The 26711-nt window shown below is 42.3% G+C and overlaps 1 protein-coding gene across 1 annotated transcript in view; it reads left to right on the top strand.

Annotated features, from left to right (window-relative positions):
• SLC12A4 (solute carrier family 12 member 4) overlaps window positions 1-26711 on the top strand; it is a 450549-nt gene that overhangs the window by 142218 nt on the left and 281620 nt on the right. The window contains exons 7-8 of the mRNA XM_069740162.1: window positions 641-882; window positions 5466-5680. Coding sequence (XP_069596263.1) covers window positions 641-882; window positions 5466-5680 — 457 coding nt within the window. The remainder of the gene's footprint in view (window positions 1-640; window positions 883-5465; window positions 5681-26711) is intronic.

Raw genomic sequence — 26711 nt, 5'->3', positions numbered from 1 at the left:
GCTCCTGCGGCTGACCTTTTGGATGCTTTTGTCCGTTTCAGACAGCAGCATCTAAATGGTGCAGATGCCATCTGTATGACATCAGTTTAGTTTTTTAATGAGTCCATTTTGTCATACAATTTATTAGAAGAGGTACCATACAGTGTATGAAAAGACAGGGAAAAGAAGTCTTAAGTGTGAAAAAAATGCAACTTAACCATTTTTAGGAGAGTTTTGTTTATTGTGCAACTAATATGACTTGGATATGGTGGGCGCAGCAACCAAAAAATTGCATTTTTTTAATCACATTTATCATCTGGGTTAAATTATTTTATATTTTGATAGGTCAGATTTTTACAGATGTAGCCACGCCAAATATCTGGGACCTTTATGGCATATCCAAATATTCTATAGATGCCTTGTGCTGCTGGTGTTGCAGAGGCACGTGCAACGGTTCTGTCCATTGAATAGAATGGGTCTACCAAAAATTCACCAATATGCTGGAAACGTCAACCATTTTAATGGAGTGCCACAATATACACTTCTCCATTCAGATGACTGGGCCCCAATCTCGATACCATGGCCAATCTTGTCATAGTTTGCCATAGGCATGAAGAGGAATCTCTTTTGGATGCATATTGACATATGTTTCTCTCTTTAGGTGTACATTGTTCCTTCAGCTGCCATATTTCATTCTAATAATGACCATGAAGATTCAACTTCTAAATTGAACAATATGCGAGTCTACGGGACGATCTTTCTTACCTTGATGGCAATTGTTGTATGTGTTGGAGTGAAATATGTGAACAAATTTGCCTCTGTGTTTCTGTCATGTGTGGTCCTCTCCATTTTGGCCATCTATGCAGGCTCCATCAAGTCTATTTTTGACCCACCATGGTTTCCGTAAGTAAATAATTAACTTAAATGACTTGCTACATAAAGATTTAGTACTCTGAAGCAAAGACAACCAAAGGTTTAAAGGCAATCTGTCACCTACTTTTTCGTATATAAGCTTCGGCCACCGCCATCAGGGGCTTATCTACAGCATTCTGTAATGCTGTAGATAAGCCCCCGATTTAACTTGAAAGATAAGAAAATCAAGTTAGATTATACTCACCTGGGGGGTCAGCCCGGTCCGATGGGCGTCGCGGTCCGGGTCTGGCACCTCCCATCTTCAAGCCATGACGTCCTCTTCCTTGCTTCCTGTCACGGCTTCTGCACAGGCGTACTTTATCTGCCCTGTTGAGGCAGGCGCCGGGAACGGTCCAAGAAGTAGGATGGTGTCAGGGTCATGTATCATGTAGGATGGTGTCGGGGTCACGCACCTTGTCGGATTGTGTCGGGGTCACGCACTTTGTAGGATGGTGTCAGGGTCACATACATAGTAACATAGTAACATAGTTAGTAAGGCCGAAAAAAGACATTTGTCCATCCAGTTCAGCCTATATTCCATCATAATAAATCCCCAGATCTACGTCCTTCTACAGAACCTAATAATTGTATGTTACAATATTGTTCTGCTCCAGGAAGACATCCAGGCCTCTCTTAAACCCCTCGACTGAGTTCGCCATCACCACCTCCTCAGGCAAGCAATTCCAGATTCTCACTGCCCTAACAGTAAAGAATCCTCTTCTATGTTGGTGGAAAAACCTTCTCTCCTCCAGACGCAAAGAATGCCCCCTTGTGCCCGTCACCTTCCTTGGTATAAACAGATCCTCAGCGAGATATTTGTATTGTCCCCTTATATACTTATACATGGTTATTAGATCGCCCCTCAGTCGTCTTTTTTCTAGACTAAATAATCCTAATTTCGCTAATCTATCTGGGTATTGTAGTTCTCCCATCCCCTTTATTAATTTTGTTGCCCTCCTTTGTACTCTCTCTAGTTCCATTATATCCTTCCTGAGCACCGGTGCCCAAAACTGGACACAGTACTCCATGTGCGGTCTAACTAGGGATTTGTACAGAGGCAGTATAATGCTCTCATCATGTGTATCCAGACCTCTTAATGCACCCCATGATCCTGTTTGCCTTGGCAGCTGCTGTCTGGCACTGGCTGCTCCAGGTAAGTTTATCATTAACTAGGATCCCCAAGTCCTTCTCCCTGTCAGATTTACCCAGTGGTTTCCCATTCAGTGTGTAATGGTGATATTGATTCCTTCTTCCCATGTGTATAACCTTACATTTATCATTGTTAAACCTCATCTTCCACCTCTCAGCCCAAGTTTCCAACTTATCCAGATCCATCTGTAGCAGAATACTATCTTCTCTTCTATTAACTGCTTTACATAGTTTTGTATCATCTGCAAATATCGATATTTTACTGTGTAAACCTTCTACCAGATCATTAATGAATATGTTGAAGAGAACAGGTCCCAATACTGACCCCTGCGGTACCCCACTGGTCACAGCGACCCAGTTAGAGACTATACCATTTATAACCTGTTCTGAACAGGTAATTCAGAACCACAATGGACATTGAAGTTCAGAGCACACAAAGTGTCCTGACAATTACCAAAAACAAATGACGAGCTCTGAGACGTGGAAACTCTGCTGACCGCAATCCCTAATCCTAACACACCACACTAGAGGTAGCCGTGGATTGCGCCTAACGCTCCCTATGCAACTCGGCACAGCCTGAGAAACTAACTAGCCCTGAAGATAGACAAATAAGCCTACCTTGCCTCAGAGAAATTCCCCAAAGGAAAAGGCAGCCCCCCACATAAAATGACTGTGAGTAAGAAGAAAATACAAACACAGAGATTAAATAGATTTAGCAAAGTGAGGCCCGACTTACTGAATAGACCGAGGATAGGAAAGATAGCTTTGCGGTCAACACAAAAACCTACAAACAACCACGCAGAGGGGCAAAAAGACCCTCCGCACCGACTAACGGTACGGAGGTGCTCACTCTGCGTCTCAGAGCTTCCAGCAAGCAAGAAAAAACAATAAAGCAAGCTGGACAGAAAAAATAGCAAACAAAAATAACACAAGCAAAACTTAGCTTATGCAGGATAGACAGGCCACAGGAACGATCCAGGAGGAAGCAAGACCAATACTAGAACATTGACTGGAGGCCAGGATCAAAGCACCAGGTGGAGTTAAATAGAGCAGCACCTAACGACTTAACCTCATCACCTGAGGAAGGAAACTCAGAAGCCGCAGTACCACTCTCATCCACCAAAGGAAGCTCATAGACAGAACCAGCCGAAGTACCACTCTCGACCACAGGAGGGAGCTTGGCCACAGAATTCACAACAATAACCACCCTCTGCTTTCTATCACTAAGCCAGTTACTAACCCATTTACACACATTTTCCCCCAGACCAAGCATTCTCATTTTGTGTACCAACCTCTTGTGCGGCACGGTATCAAACGCTTTGGAAAAATCGAGATATACCACGTCCAATGACTCACCGTGGTTCAGCCTATAGCTTACCTCTTCATAAAAACTGATTAGATTGGTTTGACAGGAGCGATTTCTCATAAACCCATGCTGATATGGAGTTAAGCAGTTATTCTCATTGAGATAATCCAGAATAACATCCCTCAGAAAACCTTCAAATATTTTACCAACAATAGAGGTTAGACTTACTGGCCTATAATTTCCAGGTTCACTCTTAGAGCCCTTTTTGAATATTGGCACCACATTTGCTATGCGCCAGTCCTGCGGAACAGACCCTGTCGCTATAGAGTCCCTAAAAATAAGAAATAATGGTTTATCTATTACATTACTTAGTTCTCTTAGTACTCGTGGGTGTATGCCATCCGGACCCGGAGATTTATCTATTTTAATCTTATTTAGCCGGTTTCGCACCTCTTCTTGGGTTAGATTGGTGACCCTTAACATAGGGTTTTCATTGTTTCTTGGGATTTCACCTAGCATTTCATTTTCCACCGTGAATACCGTGGAGAAGAAGGTGTTTAATATGTTAGCTTTTTCCTCGTCATCTACAACCATTCTTTCCTCACTATTTTTTAAGGGGCCTACATTTTCAGTTTTTATTCTTTTACTATTGATATAGTTGAAGAACAGTTTGGGATTAGTTTTACTCTCCTTAGCTATGTGCTTCTCTGTTTCCTTTTTGGCAGCTTTAATTAGTTTTTTAGATACCTTGTAGGATGGTGTCAGGGTCACGTTCCTTGTACTATGGTGTCAGGGTCACGCACCTTGTAAGATGGTGTCAGGGTCTCGCACCTAGTAGGATGGTGTCAGGGTCACATACCTTGTAGGATGATGTCAGGGTCACATACCTTGTAGGATGGTGTCAGGGTCACGTACCTTGTAGGATGGTGTCAGGGTCTCGCACCTAGTAGGATGGTGTCAGGGTCACGTACGTTGTAGGATGGTGTCAGGGTCACGTACCTTGTAGGATGGTGTCAGGGTCACGCACCTTGTAGGATGGTGTCAGGGTCACGCACCTAGTAGGATGGTGTCAGGGTCACGCACCTAGTAGGATGGTGTCAGGGTCTCGCACCTAGTAGGATGGTGTCAGGGTCACATACCTTGTAGGATGATGTCAGGGTCACATACCTTGTAGGATGGTGTCAGGGTCACGTACCTTGTAGGATGGTGTCAGGGTCTCGCACCTAGTAGGATGGTGTCAGGGTCACGTACGTTGTAGGATGGTGTCAGGGTCACGTACCTTGTAGGATGGTGTCAGGGTCACGCACCTTGTAGGATGGTGTCAGGGTCACGCACCTAGTAGGATGGTGTCAGGGTCACGCACCTAGTAGGATGGTGTCAGGGTCACACACCTAGTAGGATGGTGTCAGGGTCACATACCTTGTTGGATGGTGTCAGGGTTAAGGCTTCAAATACCTTCTAGGGAGTAAATCCTACTGTCAGCCTCCCTTTAAAACTACACACATTTTTCTATTAGTGGTGAGAATACACAAAACCGCCAAACAGCCTTTCAACTTTAGTCCGGTTTAACATAGTGTTTTATACCCATGTCAGTGGTCCATTTCGGATCATGCCTGAATCCCTGTAAAAATGGATCCGGGCGTATTTGTTGAGTCATTGACTGTAATGATGCAAATGGAGTAACAAAATTTTCTGACGTATCTGCCTATTTGAATCAGGCATGAAACTGCAATAGACAACGTCTTGCTGCCTGCCTCAGATAGGCGTATGAATATGAAATGAACATGGTCTTGCACATTAAGCTAAATAATATGTTTTGCAAAAATAAAACCCCACTGGACCTGATTCAATTAACTGTTTTCGCAGGGCTTGGTCTTTTTAAATGTTCTAAGCCCAATTACCCCATATTAAAAGATACGTATTTTGCTTTAGGAATGCACATAGAATTATATATACTGTATGAAAATCCTGTACTCGATAGGACCATTAATCTATGACTAACATTTTCTTTTACTTTCCTTTTTTCTTAATGAGGCTAATTAATTTTTGTTTGTTTCCACACAGTGTTTTTATACTGTGTTGTGTTATACTAAGTGTTGTCTCTTTTTAATTTCAATAGCATTTGTGTGCTGGGAAACCGAACCCTCGCCAGAGACCAGTTTGATTTATGTGCCAAGACTGTGAATGTAGATAATGTGACAGTGGCAACTAAGTTGTCTGAACTGTTCTGCGGGTCTACAAATTTCTCAAGTGGCTCGTGTGATGAGTATTTTCTTCATAACAATGTCAGTGAAATCTCTGGCATTCCTGGAGCGGCCAGTGGCATCTTGTCAGGTGAATATGAATAATACCTTGTCTTAATGTATCAGATTTGTGCTTTTTATTTGTAATCTTTAACGTCTTCGTTAAGATCATAGTTTGACTATGGAGGTAAAGGGAGGATAATAAAAGATATTTATATCCAAAAATCTGTATACAATTTTTAATTTAAAATGATAGAAATGTATTTCCATTTGGATATCCTTTGAACCTTTCAATATTTTGGTCTTTTTCTTAACCCTTTAGCTTTCATGCCACTTTGCATTGACGTAACCTATAAACCCCTAATTTATACCTAAAAAAAAAAAAATCCTATAAGGCTTATATTTGGACACTTTGCAGATTTGGTCAATACTTTGCATTAGTATTTTGATGCCAAAACCAAATTCAAAAGTTAAACATGGGAAATATATTTGGTTTTAAAATACTCATACTGGGCCTAATACCCTTATAGCCAGGTATATTCTTTCTTTTGGTCATACTTGATTTAGAGCTTTCATTCACAATCCCTTCCCACCCCCCCCCACACACACACACACACATCCGATCACTGGCTCGCTGTTATCTACACCTCAAAAACATTTCTGGAATCCGACCTTTTCTTACTATCGACTCTGCAAAAACGTACTGTTGCTCTTATTCATTCTTGTCTGGACTATTGTAACTCTGTACTAATAGGTCTCCCTCTTACCAAACTCTCCTCTCTCCAATCTATCCTGAATGCTGCAGCCAGGATCTCATTCCTCACCGACCGTTATTCCGATGCCTCTACCTTGTACCAGTCATTGCACTGGTTACCCATCCACTCCACAGTTCAATATAAACGTATCACTCTCACCCGCAAAGCACTCCATGGTTCAGCACCACCCTACATCTCCTCCCTGGTCTCCGCCTACCACCCTACCATTGCCCTCCGTTCTGCTAATGACCTAAGGTTAACATCCTCAATAATCAGAACCTCCAACTTTTGTCTCTAAGACTTCACGATTGTTGCGCCAATTCTCTGGAATGCACTAACCAGGATAATTTGATTAATTTCCAATCCCCACAGTTTTAAGCGTGCCCTAAAAAAGCATTTCTTAAGACTAGCCTACCGCCTAAACACATTTATCTAACTATCCCTGTGTTACCCATTAAAAATTTTCTTCATAATGAGGAACCTTGTATCATCAGTTTTTATTCATTTAATAACCCTCTGTTTCTGTACTTTTACACATGCTCGTTGGTAACCTGTTCATGCAGCATTACTTGAACACCTGATTGCTTACATAACGGCTGGTCAGAACAATGAAAGCAATTGTTACCATCCACCTTTCGTGTTTCCCCTATTAACTCATAGATTGTAAGCTTGCAAGAAGGGCCCACATTCGTCTTGGTATCTGTTTTATATGATTACTAGCTGAAGAGCCCGGCGTTGCCTGGGCATAGTAAATATCTGTGGTTAGTAATAGCACCTCACTTCTCTTATTTTCCCATCACGCCTCTCATTTTCCCAATCACATCTTTCATTTTCCCCCTCACATTTCTCATTTTCTCCCTCACTCCTCTCATTCCCCCCTAACACTTGTCATTTCGACCTCACATCTGTCATTTTCCGATCACTCCACTATTTTCCCTCACTCCTCTCATTTTGCACTCACACCTTTTCATTTTCACCTCACACCTCTCATTTTCACCTCAGTATATACATGTTTGTCATCTCCCTTATATGTAGTATACACCTGTATGTCCTCTCCTGTATATACCTGTATGTCATCTCCCCTGTATATAGTATATACCTGCTGTGTCATCTCCCCTGTATATAGTATATACCTGTATGTCATCTCCTCCTATATACAGAATATACCTGTATGTCATCTCCTATATATAGTTTATACCTGTATGTCATCTCCTCCTGTATATAGTATATACCTGTTATCTCACCTGTATATAGTATATATCTGTGTGTCATCTCCTCCTGTATATAGTATATACCTGTAGGTCATCTGCTCCTGTATATAGTATATACCTGTGCCATCTCCCCTGTATATAGTATATATCTGTCATCTCCTCCTGTAAATAGTATGTACCTGTATATCATCTCCTCCTCTATATAGTATATACCTGTGTGTCATCTCTCCTGTATATAGTATATATCTGTATGTCATCTCCTCCTGTATTAAGGTACCGTCACACTAAACGATATCGCTAGCGATCTGTGACGTTGCAGCGTCCTGGCTAGCGATATCGTTCAGTTTGACACACAGCAGCGATCAGAATCCTGCTGTGATGTCGTTGGTCGCTGCAGAAAGTCCAGCACTTTATTTCGTCGCTGGACTTCCTGCTGACATCGCTGAATCGGCGTGTGTGACGCCGATTCAGCGATGTCTTCGCTGGTAACCAGGGTAACCATCGGGTTACTAAGCGCAGGGCCGCGCTTAGTAACCCGATGTTTACCCTGGTTACCAGTTTAAAAGTAAAAAAAAACAAACACTACATACTTAGATGAAGATGAAGATAGATAGATAGATAGATGAAGCTGCAACCCATAATGAGGTCCTATGTATAAGTATATAAGGGGACAATACAAATATCTCGCTGAGGATCTGTTTATACCAAGGAAGGTGACGGGCACAAGGGGGCATTCTTTGCGTCTGGAGGAGAGAAGGTTTTTCCACCAACATAGAAGAGGATTCTTTACTGTTAGGGCAGTGAGAATCTGGAATTGCTTGCCTGAGGAGGTGGTGATGGCGAACTCAGTCGAGGGGTTCAAGAGAGGCCTGGATGTCTTCCTGGAGCAGAACAATATTGTATCATACAATTATTAGGTTCTGTAGAAGGACGTAGATCTGGGTACTTATTATGATGGAATATAGGCTGAACTGGATGGACAAATGTCTTTTCGGCCTTACTAACTATGTTACTATGTTATGGGGGACTTTAACTACCCGGATATTAACTGGGAAACAGAAACCTGTGAAACCCATAAAGGCAACAGGTTTCTGCTAATAACCAAGAAAAATTATCTTTCACAATTGGTGCAGAATCCAACCAGAGGAGCAGCACTTTTAGACCTAATACTATCTAATAGACCTGACAGAATAACAAATCTGCAGGTGGTTGGGCATTTAGGAAATAGCGACCACAATATTGTGCAGTTTCACCTGTCTTTCACTAGGGGGACTTGTCAGGGAGTCACAAAAACATTGAACTTTAGGAAGGCAAAGTTTGAACAGCTTAGAGATGCCCTTAATCTGGTAGACTGGGACAATATCCTCAGAAATGAGAATACAGATAATAAATGGGAAATGTTTAAGAACATCCTAAATAGGCAGTGTAAGCGGTTTATACCTTGTGGGAATAAAAGGACTAGAAATAGGAAAAACCCAATGTGGCTAAACAAAGAAGTAAGACAGGCAATTAACAGTAAAAAGAAAGCATTTGCACTACTAAAGCAGGATGGCACCATTGAAGCTCTAAAAAACTATAGGGAGAAAAATACTTTATGCCTTTATGCAGTATTAGCCCTCTGTGTCTGTACTGCTACATACTGGTTCATGCAGCTTTACATGAACACCTGAGCCTTACACTATAGCTGGTCCGAATAACTAAAGCAATTGTTACCATCCACCTCTCGTGTCTCCCCTTTTCCCCATAGTTTGTAAGCTTGCGAGCAGGGCCCTCACTCCTCCTGGTATCTGTTTTGAACTGTATTTCTGTTATGCTGTAATGTCTATTGTCTGTACAAGTCCCCTCTATAATTTGTAAAGCGCTGCGGAATATGTTGGCGCTATATAAATAAAAATTATTATTATTATATACTTTATCTAAAAAACTAATTAAAGCTGCCACAAAGGAAACAGAGAAGCACATTGCTAAGGAGAGTAAAACTAATCCCAAACTGTTCTTCAACTATATCAATAGTAAAAGAATAAAAACTGAAAATGTAGGCCCCTTAAAAAATAGTGAGGAAAGAATGGTTGCAGATGACGAGGAAAAAGCTAACATATTAAACACCTTCTTCTCCACGGTATTCACGGTGGAAAATGAAATGCTAGGTGAAATCCCAAGAAACAATGAAAACCCTATATTAAGGGTCACCAATCTAACCCAAGAAGAGGTGCGAAACCGGCTAAATAAGATTAAAATAGATAAATCTCCGGGTCCGGATGGCATACACCCACGAGTACTAAGAGAACTAAGTAATGTAATAGATAAACCATTATTTCTTATTTTTAGTGACTCTATAGCGACAGGGTCTGTTCCGCAGGACTGGCGCATAGCAAATGTGGTGCCAATATTCAAAAAGGGCTCTAAAAGTGAACCTGGAAATTATAGGCCAGTAAGTCTAACCTCTATTGTTGGTAAAATATTTGAAGGGTTTCTGAGGGATGTTATTCTGGATTATCTCAATGAGAATAACTGTTTAACTCCATATCAGCATGGGTTTATGAGAAATCGCTCCTGTCAAACCAATCTAATCAGTTTTTATGAAGAGGTAAGCTATAGACTGGACCACGGTGAGTCATTGGACGTGGTATATCTCGATTTTTCCAAAGCGTTTGATACCGTGCCGCACAAGAGGTTGGTACACAAAATGAGAATGCTTGGTCTGGGGGAAAATGTGTGTAAATGGGTTAGTAACTGGCTTAGTGATAGAAAGCAGAGGGTGGTTATAAATGGTATAGTCTCTAACTGGGTCGCTGTGACCAGTGGGGTACCGCAGGGGTCAGTATTGGGACCTGTTCTCTTCAACATATTCATTAATGATCTGGTAGAAGGTTTACACAGTAAAATATCGATATTTGCAGATGATACAAAACTATGTAAAGCAGTTAATACAAGAGAAGATAGTATTCTGCTACAGATGGATCTGGATAAGTTGGAAACTTGGGCTGAAAGGTGGCAGATGAGGTTTAACAATGATAAATGTAAGGTTATACACATGGGAAGAGGGAATCAATATCACCATTACACACTGAACGGGAAACCACTGGGTAAATCTGACAGGGAGAAGGACTTGGGGATCCTAGTTAATGATAAACTTACCTGGAGCAGCCAGTGCCAGGCAGCAGCTGCCAAGGCAAACAGGATCATGGGGTGCATTAAAAGAGGTCTGGATACACATGATGAGAGCATTATACTGCCTCTGTACAAATCCCTAGTTAGACCGCACATGGAGTACTGTGTCCAGTTTTGGGCACCGGTGCTCAGGAAGGATATAATGGAACTAGAGAGAGTACAAAGGAGGGCAACAAAAATAATAAAGGGGATGGGAGAACTACAATACCCAGATAGATTAGCGAAATTAGGATTATTTAGTCTAGAAAAAAGACGACTGAGGGGCGATCTAATAACCATGTATAAGTATATAAGGGGACAATACAAATATCTCGCTGAGGATCTGTTTATACCAAGGAAGGTGACGGGCACAAGGGGGCATTCTTTGCGTCTGGAGGAGAGAAGGTTTTTCCACCAACATAGAAGAGGATTCTTTACTGTTAGGGCAGTGAGAATCTGGAATTGCTTGCCTGAGGAGGTGGTGATGGCGAACTCAGTCGAGGGGTTCAAGAGAGGCCTGGATGTCTTCCTGGAGCAGAACAATATTGTATCATACAATTATTAGGTTCTGTAGAAGGACGTAGATCTGGGTATTTATTATGATGGAATATAGGCTGAACTGGATGGACAAATGTCTTTTTTCGGCCTTACTAACTATGTTACTATGTTACTATGTTACTTACCTTCCGCTGTCTGTCCTCCGGCGCTGTGCTTTCCTGCACTTTCTGTGAGCACAGCGGCCGGAAAGCAGAGCGGTGACGTCACCGCTCTGCTTTCCGGCCGCTGTGCTCACAGCCAGTACAGAGAAGCACAGCGCCGGGGGGACACAGCTGAAGGTAAGTATGTACTGTTTGTTTTTTTTACTTTTAGGATGGTAACCAGGGTAAACATCGGGTTACTAAGCGCGGCCCTGCGCTTAGTAACCCGATGTTTACCCTGGTTACCGGCATCGTTGGTCGCTGGAGAGCGGTCTGTGTGACAGCTCTCCAGCGACCAAACAGCGACGCTGCAGCGATCCGGGTCGTTGTCGGTATCGCTGCAGCGTCGCTTTAGTGTGACGGTACCTTTAGACCTCGTTCACACGCTATTTGCTCAGTATTTTTACCTCAGTATTTGTAAGCTAAATTGGCAGCCTGATAAATCCCCAGCCAACAGGAAGTCCCCCCCCCCCCCCGGCAGTATATATTAGCTCACACATACACATAATAGACAGGTCATGTGACTGACAGCTGCTGTATTTCCTATATGGTACATTTGTTGCTCTTGTAGTTTGTCTGCTTATTAATGAGATTTTTATTTTTGAAGGATAATACCAGACTTGTGTGTGTTTTAGGGCGAGTTTCGTTTGTCACGTTGTGTGTGTTGAGTTGCGTGTGGTGACATGCATGTAGCCACTTTTGTGAGATGAGTTTTGTGTGGCAACATGCGTGTAGCAACTTTTTGTGTGTCGAGTTGCATGTGACAGGTTAGTGTAGCAAGTTGTGTGCAGCAAGTTTCGCGCATGGAGAGTTTTGCCCGTGGTGAGTTTTGTGTGGTGCCTTTTGAGTATGTGCAAGTTTTGTGTGAGGCAACTTATGCATGTGTTGCAACTTTTCTGCATGTGGCAATTTTTCCGCGCGTGCAAGTTTTGCGTGTGGCGAGTTTTCCATGAGGTGAGTTTTGCACTTGTGGCGAGTTTTGCGTGAGCCTAGTTTTTGCATGTGGTGAGTTTTGCCCGTGGCGAGTTTTGAGCGGCGACTTTTGTGTTTCGACTTTTATGTGGCGAGGTTGGTGTACGTGTAGTGTAATGTGTGCTGAGGGTAATATGTGTTGAAGCACATGGTAGTGTGTGGTGCATTTTGTGTGTGTGTTCATATCCCCGTGTGTGGTGAGTATCCCATGTCGGGGCCCCACCTTAGCAACTGATCGGTATATACAGTGGGGCAAAAAAGTATTTAGTCAGTCAGCAATAGTGCAAGTTCCACCACTTAAAAAGATGCGAGGCGTCTGTAATTTACATCATAGGTAGACCTCAACTATGGGAGACAAACTGAGAAAAAAAAATCCAGAAAATCACATTGTCTGTTTTTTTTTGTCATTTTATTTGCATATTATGGTGGAAAATAAGTATTTGGTCAGAAACAAACAATCAAGATTTCTGGCTCTCACAGACCTGTAACTTCTTCTTTAAGAGTCTCCTCTTTCCTCCACTCATTACCTGTAGTAATGGCACCTGTTTAAACTTGTTATCAGTATAAAAAGACACCTGTGCACACCCTCAAACAGTCTGACTCCAAACTCCTCTATGGTGAAGACCAAAGAGCTGTCAAAGGACACCAGAAACAAAATTGTAGCCCTGCACCAGGCTGGGAAGACTGAATCTGCAATAGCCAACCAGCTTGGAGTGAAGAAATCAACAGTGGGAGCAATAATTAGAAAATGGAAGACATACAAGACCACTGATAATCTCCCTCGATCTGGGGCTCCACGCAAAATCCCACCCCGTGGGGTCAGAATGATCACAAGAACTGTGAGCAAAAATCCCAGAACCACGCGGGGGGACCTAGTGAATGAACTGCAGAGAGCTGGGACCAATGTAACAAGGCCTACCATAAGTAACACACTACGCCACCATGGACTCAGATCCTGCAGTGCCAGACGTGTCCCACTGCTTAAGCCAGTACATGTCCGGGCCCGTCTGAAGTTTGCTAGAGAGCATTTGGATGATCCAGAGGAGTTTTGGGAGAATGTCCTATGGTCTGATTAAACCAAACTGGAACTGTTTGGTAGAAACACAACTTGTCGTGTTTGGAGGAAAAAGAATACTGAGTTGCATCCATCAAACACCATACCTACTGTAAAGCATGGTGGTGGAAACATCATGCTTTGGGGCTCTTTCTCTGCAAAGGGGCCAGGACGACTGATTCGGGTACATGAAAGAATGAATGGGGCCATGTATCGTGATATTTTGAGTGCAAACCTCCTTCCATCAGCAAGGGCATTGATGATGAAACGTGGCTGGGTCTTTCAACATGACCATGATCCAAAGCACACCGCCAGGGCAATGAAGGAGTGGCTTCGTAAGAAGCATTTCAAGGTCCTGGAGTGGCCTAGCCAGTCTCCAGATCTCAACCCTATAGAAAACCTTTGGAGGGAGTTGAAAGTCTGTGTTGCCAAGCGAAAAGCCAAAAACATCACTGCTCTAGAGGAGATCTGCATGGAGGAATGGGCCAACATACCAACAACAGTGTGTGGCAACCTTGTGAAGACTTACAGAAAAAGTTTGACCTCTGTCATTGCCAACAAAGGATATATTACAAAGTATTGAGATTAAATTTTGTTTCTGACCAAATACTTATTTTCCACCATAATATGCAAATAAATTGTTAAAAAAACAGACAATGTGATTTTCTGGGTTTTTTTTTCTCAGTTTGTCTCCCATAGTTGAGGTCTACCTATGATGTAAATTACAGACGCCTCTCATCTTTTTAAGTGGTGGAACTTGCACTATTGCTGACTGACTAAATACTTTTTTGCCCCACTGTACTCTTTGGCACCATCGCTCTCACTCTTTAAGTCCCGCTTGTTCACATCTGGCAGCTGTCAATTTGCCTCCCAACACTTTTCCTTTCACTTTTCCCCATTATGTAGATAGGGGCAAAATTGTTTGGTGAATTGGAAAGCGCAGGGTTAAAATTTCACCTCACAACATAGCCTATGACGCTCTCGGGGTCCAGACGTGTGACTGCAAAATTTTGTGGCTGTAGCTGCGACGCCTCCAACACTTTTTCTTTCACTTTTTCCCCATTATGTAGATAGGGGCAAAATTGTTTGGTGAATTGGAACGCGCGGGGTTAAAATTTCGTCTCACAACATAGCCTATGACGCTCTCGGGGTCCAGACGTGTGACTGTGCAAAATTTTGTGGCTGTAGCTGCGACGGTACAGATGCCAATCCCGGACATACATACATACACACACACACACACATACACACACACATTCAGCTTTATATATTAGATGGTTATTCTGTAATGTCTTTTATTGTCTGTACAAGTCACCTCTAAAATGTAAAATGCTGCAGAATATGTTGGCACTATAGAAATAAAATTATTATGAAAATAGACACCTGGCACATTGACATTGCCACCTGTCACAGACCGTTCTTTAAAAACTATAATTTGTTACAATAAAAGGTGTCTTCTTTTTCATCTAACTTGAGCCCTTAAGCTCTGAGATGTAAAAAAATAAAATAAAAAGCATAAACTGCGCTTCACTCACACATCCGGTATCCAACTACCTTGCTGGTCTGTTGCAGCTGTAATGTCACATCAATAGTTGCAGCCAATCACTTACCTCAGAGGGTCATGGCTTCTATATCAGACCCAGACACCAGGGAGTGGGGGGAGGGAAATCTAATTTATTTTTACTTTTCACTCAGCCTGAGGGCTAAAGTTTGTTGAAATGGGGCTATCCCTTTAACATTCACAGTGAGGGTTCTAAAATGTAGAACAATATATGCAGTGTTTTAAAAAATAATTTGAGTTTGTGGTCTTGAAATTGTGGCTGTGCCATATTGGTCTTCCTGAAGACTTCAATAGATTTTTCTTAATGCAGACCGATAATATAAAAAATGCAAAAAGCCTTCTAAAAATTGAAAGTTGAAGATATGCAGAATTCATACACCGCATTTATCTGGTCTCTATCTGGTTGCACATATTTTGACAAACAGTCCTGGTCATTGTTATTGGCACCCATGATGTTTAAGTACATAATGTGAAATATCTCATGAAAAACAATGAATCAAGTGAAACCGTTTTTTGTATAGAACACTTCTGTTAAATACAAAAAAAGCAAATTATAAACCATAATTTAAAACAAAGCTCTGTAACTTTGTCACAATAGGGAAGACAAAGGAGCTGTCTGAGGATTTCAGAACTGCTATTATTAGCAAACCCAAGACTTCCAAAGGGTATAAGGCCATCTCCAAAGACCTTTTGTGGAGATCCGCTACCCGAAACCACATGGACCATGGACTATCCCAACAAGCGCCTTTAAGGCAACACAGGGTGAGGGTAAAACAGTGTGGCAATATTTTATTGAACCACATAAAAGACCGATAACACATAGAACAGTTCCAGCAAAATACCCAAGATGGTGCACATTAGAGTCTCACCCTTCCGCTTACTCGCCAGGATAATAGCAGCTGTTACTTCAGATTTTCCAGAGCCAACTACCCCATCTGTTGCATGCACACAGAGAGGAGGTAACGACAAGTATAAGAATATGACAGTTCATTGAGATACAAGTCCAGTTGACAGGAGGGTCACAACCTTTCTTCATCTTCTAGGGCCGACTACCCCACCTGTGGCACGCACAGGTAAAGGAGGGTGATGACAATCATAGGAAGATAACAGTCCATTCAGGTACAAGGCCAGTTGACTAGAGGGTCACAACCTGGCTTCGCCAAACTATCCATGGAGCCAGGCGACCAGCGGGTCCCATTCCTGGCTTTCTCAAGCGTATCCATGGCTCAGCGATGGTCAGTGGAGCAAATCTGTATTTTTCCAGCTGGGGCCGAGGTCCTCTAAGCTGGCATCCTGCATAATGATAAATCTATGTTGTCTTGGCTGCTTTTTCGTCTCTGGTCCTTTGGATGTTTGGATGTCTTGGCTGAATCTGTCTCTCTCTCTCTTACAGAGGCATAAAACCTCTTTTAATGGATAACAAATGTCTTTCAATCCAGCATTCACAAATAACTGGAAGAATGGTGATGACCAACTCGCATTGTTTGTTTGATTATGTAATCTATCTGCATTGTTTTTCCTCCTCTGTTTTAAAAGTCAATGAACTATCTGGCCTAGACATTGTGTAATTAACATATCAGCAAACATCACAGAATAAGAGCACAATGTGATACAACAAATTGTCTACTTACAAGTCAATATTACAGGCTTATACGAACAAAAGTCTGTTTTCTTGAACAACCAGAAAGAAACAAATAAATTCAAAAGTTAAACGTTTCGGCCACAATAGACGGCCTTCTTCAGTAACTACAAAAGAAAATATACACCAGTATAGACATTAACATTGGTGTCCGAACACAATAGAGATCCAAAATAAAACAAACCAAAACAGTAATGAAACATAAAATAAAGTATATACAAAATTATAGGGAGTTCAAATAAGTAGGCCACAGAAACAGTATGTATATTATGAACAACAGGGAAACTGCATACATTAGTGAAAATCTTTATTACTGAAGAAGGCCGTCTATTGTGGCCGAAACGTTTAATTTGATGACTACATTAAATCATAAAATTCCGCAAAGTTGAGTGCCTAAGTTTATTTTCTCTTGATATATGGTGTTGGACCCTACTTGGGCACCTCTTCGGGTAGTGCATACGGTGTTGTTCCTATAAGAAACGTCCCTAGACATGGGGAAACAGGAAAATTGACAAGAGATGTCTTTGGAGGTTGGTGCGAATTGTGGAAAACAACACCACGTCAAACATCCAAAGAACTAAAGGCCAGCCTGGAACAGTCTGGGGTCATGGTTTCAACAAGTATCATACACTGCATTCTAAATTAATCAGAGCTTTATTGGGCTAAGGCCAAAGAAGAAACCATTGCTGAAGAAAAGACGTAAAAAGGAACTACTGATCTTTGACAAACCACAATCCTTCCTGGAAAATGTCCTGTGGACAGATAAAACAAAAATAGATTTTTTTTTTTGGCAATGCAAGGCAACAGTTTGTTAACAGATAGTTACATAGTTATTAAGGTTGAAGGAAGACTATAAGTCCATCTAGTTCAACCCATAGCCTAACCTATCATGCCCTAACATGTTGATCCAGAGGAAAGCAAAAAAAAACCCATGTGGCAAGAGTAAGCTCCACATTGGGGAAAAAAATTCCTTCCCGATTCCACATACGGCAATCAGACTAGTTCCCTGGATCAACACCCTATCAAGGAATCTAGTGTATATACCCTGTAACATTATACTTTTCCAGAAAGGTATCCAGTCCCCTCTTAAATTTAAGTAATGAATCACTCATTACAACATCATACGGCAGAGAGTTCCATAGTCTCACTGCTCTTACAGTAAAGAATCCGCGTCTGTTATTATGCTTAACCCCTTCCCGACCTGTGACACAGTGTATGCGTCATGAAAGTCGGTGCCAATCCGACCTGTGACGCATATGCTGTGTCACAGAAAGATCGCGTCCCTGCAGATCGGGTGAAAGGGTTAACTCCCATTTCACCCGATCTGCAGGGACAGGGGGAGTGGTAGTTTAGCCCAAGGGGGGGTGGCTTCACCCCCTCGTGGCTACAATCGCTCTGATTGGCTGTTGAAAGTGAAACTGCCAATCAGAGCGATTTGTAATATTTCACCCATTATAACGGGTGAAATATTACAATCCAGCCATGGCCGATGCCGCAATATCATCGGCCATGGCTGGAAATACTAGTGTGCCCCCACCCCACTCCACCGATCGCCCCCCCAGCCCCCCGATCTGGCCGGTACACTGCTCCGGCTCCCCTCCATCCAGTGCTCCGCTCCCCCCCGTGCTCTTGTCCGCTCCCCCCGTGCTCCAATCACCCCCCCGTGCTCCAATCACCCCCCCTGCATTCAGATCCACCCCCCCGTGCTCCGTTCCACCCCCCCATGCTCCGTTCCAGCCCCCCCGTGCTCCGTTCCACGCCCCCCGTGCTCCGTTCCCCCCTCCCCGTGGTCCCCCCCCACCCCATCATACTTACCGATCCAGCCGGGGTCCCGTCCGTCTTCTCCCTGGGCGCCGCCATCTTCCAAAATGGCGGGCGCATGCGCAGTGCGCCCGCCGAATCTGCCGGCCGGCAGATTCGTTCCAAAGTGCATTTTGATCACTGAGATAGATTATATCTCAGTGATCAAAATAAAAAAAATAATACATGACCCCCCCCCCTTTGTCACCCCCATAGGTAGGGACAATAAAAAAAGAAAGAAAATTTTTTTTTTCCACTAATGTTAGAATAGGGTTAGGGTTAGGGCTAGGGTTAGGGCTAGGGGTAGGGTTAGGGGTAGGGCTAGGGTTAGGGTTAGGGTTAGGGCTAGGGTTAGGGGTAGGGGTAGGGTTAGGGCTAGGGTTAGGGTTTCGGTATGTGCACACGTATTCTGGTCCTCTGCGGATTTTTCCGCTGCGGATTTGATAAATCCGCAGTGCTAAACCGCTGCGGATTTATGGCGGATTTACCGCGTTTTTTTCTGCGCATTTCACTGCGGTTTTACAATTGCGATTTTCTATTTGAGCAGTTGTAAAACCGCTGCGGAATCCGCACAAAGAAGTGACATGCTGCGGAATGTAAACCGCTGCGTTTCCGTGCAGTTTTTCCGCAGCATGTGTACAGCGATTTTTGTTTCCCGTAGGTTTACATTGAACTGTAAACTCATGGGAAACTGCTGCGGCTCTGCAGCGTTTTCCGCAGGCGTGTGCACATACCTTTAGAATTAGGCTATGTTCACACGGTGCGGATTTGGCTGCGGATTGGCCGCTGCGGATTCGCAGCAGTATTCCATCAGGTTTACAGGTTTACAGTACCATGTAAACATATGAAAAACCAAATCCGCTGTGCCCATGGTGCAGAAAATACCGCGCGGAAACGCTGCGTTGTATTTTCCGCAGCATGTCAATTCTTTGTGCGGATTCCGCGGCTTTTTACACCTGTTCCTCAATAGGAATCCGCAGGTGAAATCCGCACAAAAAACACTGGAAATCCGCGGAAAATCCGCAGGTAAAACGCAGTGCCTTTTACCCGCGGATTTTTCAAAAATGGTGCGGAAATATCTCACACGAATCCGCAACGTGGGCACATAGCCTTAGGGTTAGGGTTGGAATTAGGGTTGTGGTTAGGGTTGTGATTAGGGTTATGGCTACAGTTGGGATTAGGGTTAGGGGTGTGGGGGGGTTAGTGTTGGAGGTAGAATTGAGGGGTTACCACTGTTTAGGCACATCAGGGGTCTCCAAACGCAACATGGCGCCACCATTGATTCCAGCCAATCTCGTATTCAAAAAGTCAAATGGTGCTCCCTCACTTCCGAGCCCTGAAGTGTGCCCAAACAGTGGTTTACCCCCACATATGGGGTATCAGTGTACTCAGGATAAACTGCGCAACAATTACTGGGGTCCAATTTCTCCTGTTACCCTTGTAAATCTAAAAAAATGCTTGCTAAAACATCATTTTTGAGGAAAGAAAAATGATTTTTTATTTTCACGGCTCTGCATTGTAAACGTCTGTGAAGCACTTGGGGGTTCAAAGTGCTCACCACATATCTAGATAAGTTCCTTGGGGGGTCTAGTTTCTAAAATGGGGTCACTTGTGGGGGGTTTCTACTGTTTAGGCACACCAGGGGCTCTGCAAACGCAATGTGACGCCCGCAGACCATTCCATCAAAGTCTGCATTTCAAAAGTCACTACTTCCCTTCTGAGCCCCGACGTGTGCCCAAACAGTGGTTTACCCCCACACATGGGGTATCGGCGTACTCAGGAGAAACTGGACAACAACTATTGGGGTCCAATTTCTCCTGTTACCCTTGGGAAAATAAAAAATTCTGGGCTAAATAATTATTTTTGAGGAAAGAAAACGTATTTATTATTTTCACGGCTCTGCATTATAAACTTCTATGAAATTTTTTTTTTAATTTTCATGGCTCTGCGTTATAAACTTCTGTGAAGCACTTGGGGATTCAAAGTGCTCACCACACATCTAGATTAGTTCCTTTGGGGGTCTAGTTTCCAAAATGGGGTCATTTGTGGGGGATCTCCAATGTTTAGGCACACAGGGGCTCTCCAAACGTGACATGGTGTCCGCTAATGATTGGAGCTAATTTTCCATTTAAAAAGCCAAATGGCATGCCATCCCTTCCGAGCCCTGCCGTGCGCCCAAACAGTGGTTTACCCCCACATATGGGGTATCAGCGTACTCAGGACAAACTAGACAACAATATTTGGGGTCCAATTTCTCCTATTATCCTTGGCAAAATAGGAAATTCCAGGCTAAAAAATCATTTTTGAGGAAAGAAAAATTATTTTTTATTTTCATGGCTCTGCGTTATAAACTTCTGTGAAGCACCTGGGGGTTTAAAGTGCTCAATGTGCATCTAGATAAGTTCCTTGGGGGGTCTAGTTTCCAAAATGGGGTCACTTGTGGGGGAGCTCCAATGTTTAGGCACACAGGGGCTCTCCAAACGCGACATGGTGTCCGCTAACGATGGAAATAATTTTTCATTCAAAAAGTCAAATGGCGCTCCTTCCCTTCCGAGCCTTACCATGTGCCCAAACAGTGGTTTACCCCCACATGTGAGGTAGTGGTGTACTCAGGAGAAATTGCCCAACACATTTTAGGATCCATTTTATCCTGTTGCCCATGTGAAAATGAAACAATTGAGGCAAAAAGAATTTTTTTGTGAAAAAAAAGTACTTTTTCATTTTTACGGATCAATTTGTGAAGCACCTGGGGGTTCAAAGTGCTCACTATGCATCTAGATAAGTTCCTTGGGGCATCTAGTCTCCAAAATGGGGTCACTTGTGGGGGAGCTCCAATTTTTAGGCACACGGGTGCTCTCCAAACGTGACATGGTGTCCGCTAAAGAGTGGAGCCAATTTTTGATTCAAAAAGTCAAATGGCGCTCCTTCCCTTCCAAGCCCTGCCGTGCGCCCAAACAGTGGTTTACCCCCACATATGAGGTATCAGCGTACTCAGGACAAATTGGACAACAACTTTCGTGGTTCAGTTTCTCCTTTTACCATTGGGAAAATAAAAAAATTGTTGCTAAAAGATAATTTTTGTGACTAAAAAGTTAAATGTTCATTTTTTCCTTCCTTGTTGCTTCTGCTGCTGTGAAGCACCTGAAGGGTTCATAAACTTCTTGAATGTGGTTTTGAGTACCTTGAGGGGTGCAGTTTTTAGAATGGTGTCACTTTTGGGTATTTTCAGCCATATAGACCCCTCAAACTGACTTCAAATGTGAGGTGGTCCCTAAAAAAAATGGTTTTGTAAATTTCGTTGTAAAAATGACAAATCGCTGGTCAAATTTTAACCCTTATAACTTCCTAACAAAAAAAAATTTTGTTTCCAAAATTCTGCTGATGTAAAGTAAACATGTGGGAAATGTTATTTATTAACTATTTTGTGTCACATATCTCTCTGGTTTAACAGAATAAAAATTCAAAATGTGAAAATTGCGAAATTTTCAAAATTTTCACCAAATTTCCGTTTTTATCACAAATAAACGCAGAATTTATTGACCTAAATTTACCACTAACATGAAGCCCAATATGTCACGAAAAAACAATCTCAGAACCGCTAGGATCCGTTGAAGCGTTCCTGAGTTATTACCTCATAAAGGGACACTGGTCAGAATTGCAAAAAACGGCAAGGTCTTTAAGGTCAAAATAGGCTGGGTCATGAAGGGGTTAAACCTTTTTTCCTCCAAACGCAGAGGATGCCCTCTTGTCCCGGTTTCAGGTCTATGATTAAAAAGATCATCAGAAAGGTCTTCATTCTGTCCCCTCATATACAGGTCCTTCTCAAAAAATTAGCATATAGTGTTAAATTTCATTATTTACCATAATGTAATGATTACAATTAAACTTTCATATATTATAGATTCATTATCCACCAACTGAAATTTGTCAGGTCTTTTATTGTTTTAATACTGATGATTTTGGCATACAACTCCTGATAACCCAAAAAACATGTCTCAATAAATTAGCATATTTCACCCATCCAATCAAATAAAAGTGTTTTTTAATAACAAACAAAAAAACCATCAAATAATAATGTTCAGTTATGCACTCAATACTTGGTCGGGAATCCTTTGGCAGAAATGACTGCTTCAATGCGGCGTGGCATGGAGGCAATCAGCCTGTGACACTGCTGAGATGTTATGGAGGCCCAGGATGCTTCAATAGCGGCCTTAAGCTCATCCAGAGTGTTGGGTCTTGCGTCTCTCAACTTTCTCTTCACAATATCCCACAGATTCTCTATGGGGTTCAGGTCAGGAGAGTTGGCAGGCCAATTGAGCACAGTAATACCATGGTCAGTAAACCATTTACCAGTGGTTTTGGCACTGTGAGCAGGTGCCAGGTCGTGCTGAAAAATGAAATCTTCATCTCCATAAAGCATTTCAGCCGATGGAAGCATGAAGTGCTCCAAAATCTCCTGATAGCTAGCTGCATTGACCCTGCCCTTGATGAAACACAGTGGACCAACACCAGCAGCTGACATGGCACCCCACACCATCACTGACTGTGGGTACTTGACACTGGACTTCAGGCATTTTGGCATTTCCTTCTCCCCAGTCTTCCTCCAGACTCTGGCACCTTGATTTCCGAATGACATGCAAAATTTGCTTTCATCAGAAAAAAGTACTTGGGACCACTTAGCAACAGTCCAGTGCTGCTTCTCTGTAGCCCAGGTCAGGCGCCTCTGCCGCTGTTTATGGTTCAAAAGTGGCTTTACCTGGGGAATGCGGCACCTGTAGCCCATTTCCTGCACACGCCTGCTTCCTCAGGTTCCCCAAGGTCTGGAATCGGTCCTTCTCCACAATCTTCCTCAGGGTCCGGTCTCCTCTTCTCGTTGTACAGCGTTTTCTGCCACATTGTTTCCTTCCAACAGACTTACCATTGAGGTGCCTTGATACAGCACTCTGGGAACAGCCTATTTGTTGAGAAATTTCTTTCTGGGTCTTACCCTCTTGCTTGAGGGTGTCAATGATGGCCTTCTTGACATCTGTCAGGTCGCTAGTCTTACCTATGATGGGGGTTTTGAGTAATGAACCAGGCAGGGAGTTTATAAAAGCCTCAGGTATCTTTTGCATGTGTTTAGAGTTAATTAGTTGATTCAGAAGATTAGGGTAATAGGTCGCTTAGAGAACCTTTTCTTGATATGCTAATTTATTGAGACAGGTTTCTTGGGTTATCAGGAGTTGTATGCCATAATCATCAGTATTAAAACAATAAAAGACCTGACAAATTTCAGTTGGTGGATAATGAATCTATAATATATGAAAGTTTAATTGTAATCATTACATTATGGTAAATAATGAAATTTAACACTATATGCTAATTTTTTGAGAAGGACCTGTATTTATACATTAACATAATATCACCCCTTAGTCTTCATTTTTCCAAACTAAATAGCCCCAAGTGTAATAACCTATCTTGGTATTGCAGACCCCCCAGTCCTCTAATAACCTTGGTCGCTCTTCTCTGCACCCGCTCCAGTTCAGCTATGTCTTTCTTATACACCGGAGACCAGAACTGTGCACAGTATTCTAAGTGTGGTCGAACTAGTGACTTGTATAGAGGTAAAATTATGTTCTCCTCATGTGCATCTATGCCTCTTTTAATGCATCCAATTATTTTATTTGCCTTTGTAGCCGCTGCCTGACACTGGCCACTGAATATGAGTTTGTCATCCACCCATACACCCAGGTCTTTTTCATTGACGGTTTTGCCCAGAGTTTTAGAATTAAGCACATAATTACACATCTTATTATTTCTACCCAATGCATGACTTTACATTTATCCCCATTGAAGCTCATTTGCCATTTATCAGCCCAAGCTTCTAGTTTACATAAATCATCCTGTAATATAAAATTGTCCTCCTCTGTATTGATTACCCTGAAGAGTTTAGGGTCATCTGCAAATATTGAAATTCTACTCTGAATGCCACCTACAAGGTCATTAATAAATATGTTAAAAAGAGGGCCCAATACTGACCCCTGTGGTACCCCGCTGCTAACCGCTACCCAGTCCGAGTGTGCTCCATTAATAACCACCCTTTGTTTCCTATCCCTGAGCCAGCTCTCAACCCACTTGCACATATTTTCCCCTATCCCCATTATTCTCATTTTATGTATCAACCTTTTGTGTGGCACCGTATCAAAAGCTTTTGAAAAGTCCATATACACTACATCCACTGGGTTCCCTTGGTCCAATCCGGAACCTACCTCTTCATAGAAACTGATCAAATTAGTCTGACATGAACGGTCCCTAGTAAACCCGTGCTGATACTGGGTCATGAGGTTATTCCTCTTCAGATACTCCAGTATAGCATCCCTTAGAATGCCTTCCAGGATTTTACCCACAGTAGAGGTTAAGCTTACTGGCCTATAATTTCCGAGTTCAGTTTTTGTCCCTTTTTTGAATATTGGCACCACATTTGCTATACGCCAGTCCTGTGGTACAGACCCTGTTATTATGGAGTCTTTAAAGATAACACAATGAGGCTTATAAGGAAGCAAACACCCTACCAACAGTTAAGTGTGCTAGAGGATTCATAATACTGTGGGGTTGCTTTGCTGCATCTAGTACTGAGGCCTTGACCACATCACAGGAATTATGAAATCAGAATAATCAAAAGATTTTAGAACAAAATGTTCTACAGAGTGTAAGAAAACTTGGTTTGAGTCGAAGATCATGGGTCCTCCAGCAGTATAATGGCCCAAAGCACACATCCAAAAGTAGACAGGAATGGTTGAAGAAGGAAAATAATAACTGTTCTAAAATGGCCGGCAATGAGTTCTGACCTCATGCCCATTGAAAATCTTTCGGGTGAGCTGAAATCTGCCATTGGGAAAAAGAACCCTGCAAACATTAAAGAACTTAAACAAACTTCAAAGAAGAGTGGGAGAAAATACTAGCTGATAAGTGCCAGAAGCATATTGATGGCTGCAAGAAACATTTGGAGTCTGTCATAAATGCCAAAGGGTGTGCAGCCATGTATTAATTATGGGTGCCTTTATTGCTGCACATGCTGTTTATTCTGTTTCTTTAAAATTGCAACATGTATGTTGAAAAACAATGTTTTGTTGTATTACTTTGGACTACTAATGAAAACATCCTGAGGATATAACTTTGTACAATATCTTCAGAAATAAATGGAAATGTACCAGTCTATAAAATAAATAAAAGGTGCTAATAATGGTGAGCAGCACAGTAAGTAGAACTGAATAGTCCAAAAATATCTACAATCCATATTCCAGTAAACAAGTGATCTGAATAGGTGCGGAGGTTGATTGGATTAGATATTCGTCCTCTGACTCCTTCCCAAATGTAAAAGATTGTTGTAAACAACGATCTTTATTTTTTTCACGGTCAATCAGTTGTGCATGATGGTGACAAATACAGAACTATATTAAAGGGACAGTAATATAAGAACGTTTGGAGAAACAGCTCACCTATCAAACATATTTATGTTGTTCAGTCTGGTTCCTGGGCAATCCACAGCACTGTGCACGGACAAGGCTTGAGGTATCAAGCAGCTTTGTTTGAAGTGCTGACAAAGCTTTTTTGTTTTTTTTTTAAATCCAGCTGTCACGGGGTCCTACTCCGGTATCACAGAATCAACAGAGCTAGAGTATAGTAAACAATCCCAATACTTTAATTTAGGCAAAAACACGAAAGATCCATATAAGATCCACCACACAAAGGATAAAATAGTCCAGAACACGAATGCAATTCCACAAAAAAGCTGTAACAAGCAATCAAAAAGTCATATCTATCCTAAAATTGTGCTAATAAAAATGTCATCTAGCCCTGCAAAAAGTAAGATTTCGGCTCCATCGGCCGAAAAATAAAAACATTACTGGTCTCATAAGATGGTGACGCAAAACATTTTTTTTCCCTCAAATTTCTATCTCTTTTCACTACTAAAATAATAAAAAAATGGACCTTTGGTATTGCCGTCATCATACTTATGAGCAGAATGATATTGCAAGGTCGTTTTTATCACAAAATGATCACCATAAAAACAATTGAAAACAGTCAGAATTTTTTTTTCACAATTTCACTGAACTTGGAATTTGTTTCCCTATTTCAAGTACACTATGTCTAAAAATCAATGGTGTCATTCAAAAGTACAACTCGTCCTGCAAAAAACAAGCTCTCATATGTCAATATCAGACCTGGGCAAAGTGCGGCCTGCGGGCCACATCCACCCCTCTGGCTGTCAGTCAGGCCCGCAGACCAAGAGAGCCAGGGGT

This window comes from Ranitomeya imitator, chromosome 9, assembly GCF_032444005.1.
Source record: "Ranitomeya imitator isolate aRanImi1 chromosome 9, aRanImi1.pri, whole genome shotgun sequence".
In the NCBI taxonomy this organism is placed as follows: domain Eukaryota; kingdom Metazoa; phylum Chordata; class Amphibia; order Anura; family Dendrobatidae; genus Ranitomeya; species Ranitomeya imitator.
This window is presented reverse-complemented; position numbering and strand designations above follow the sequence as displayed.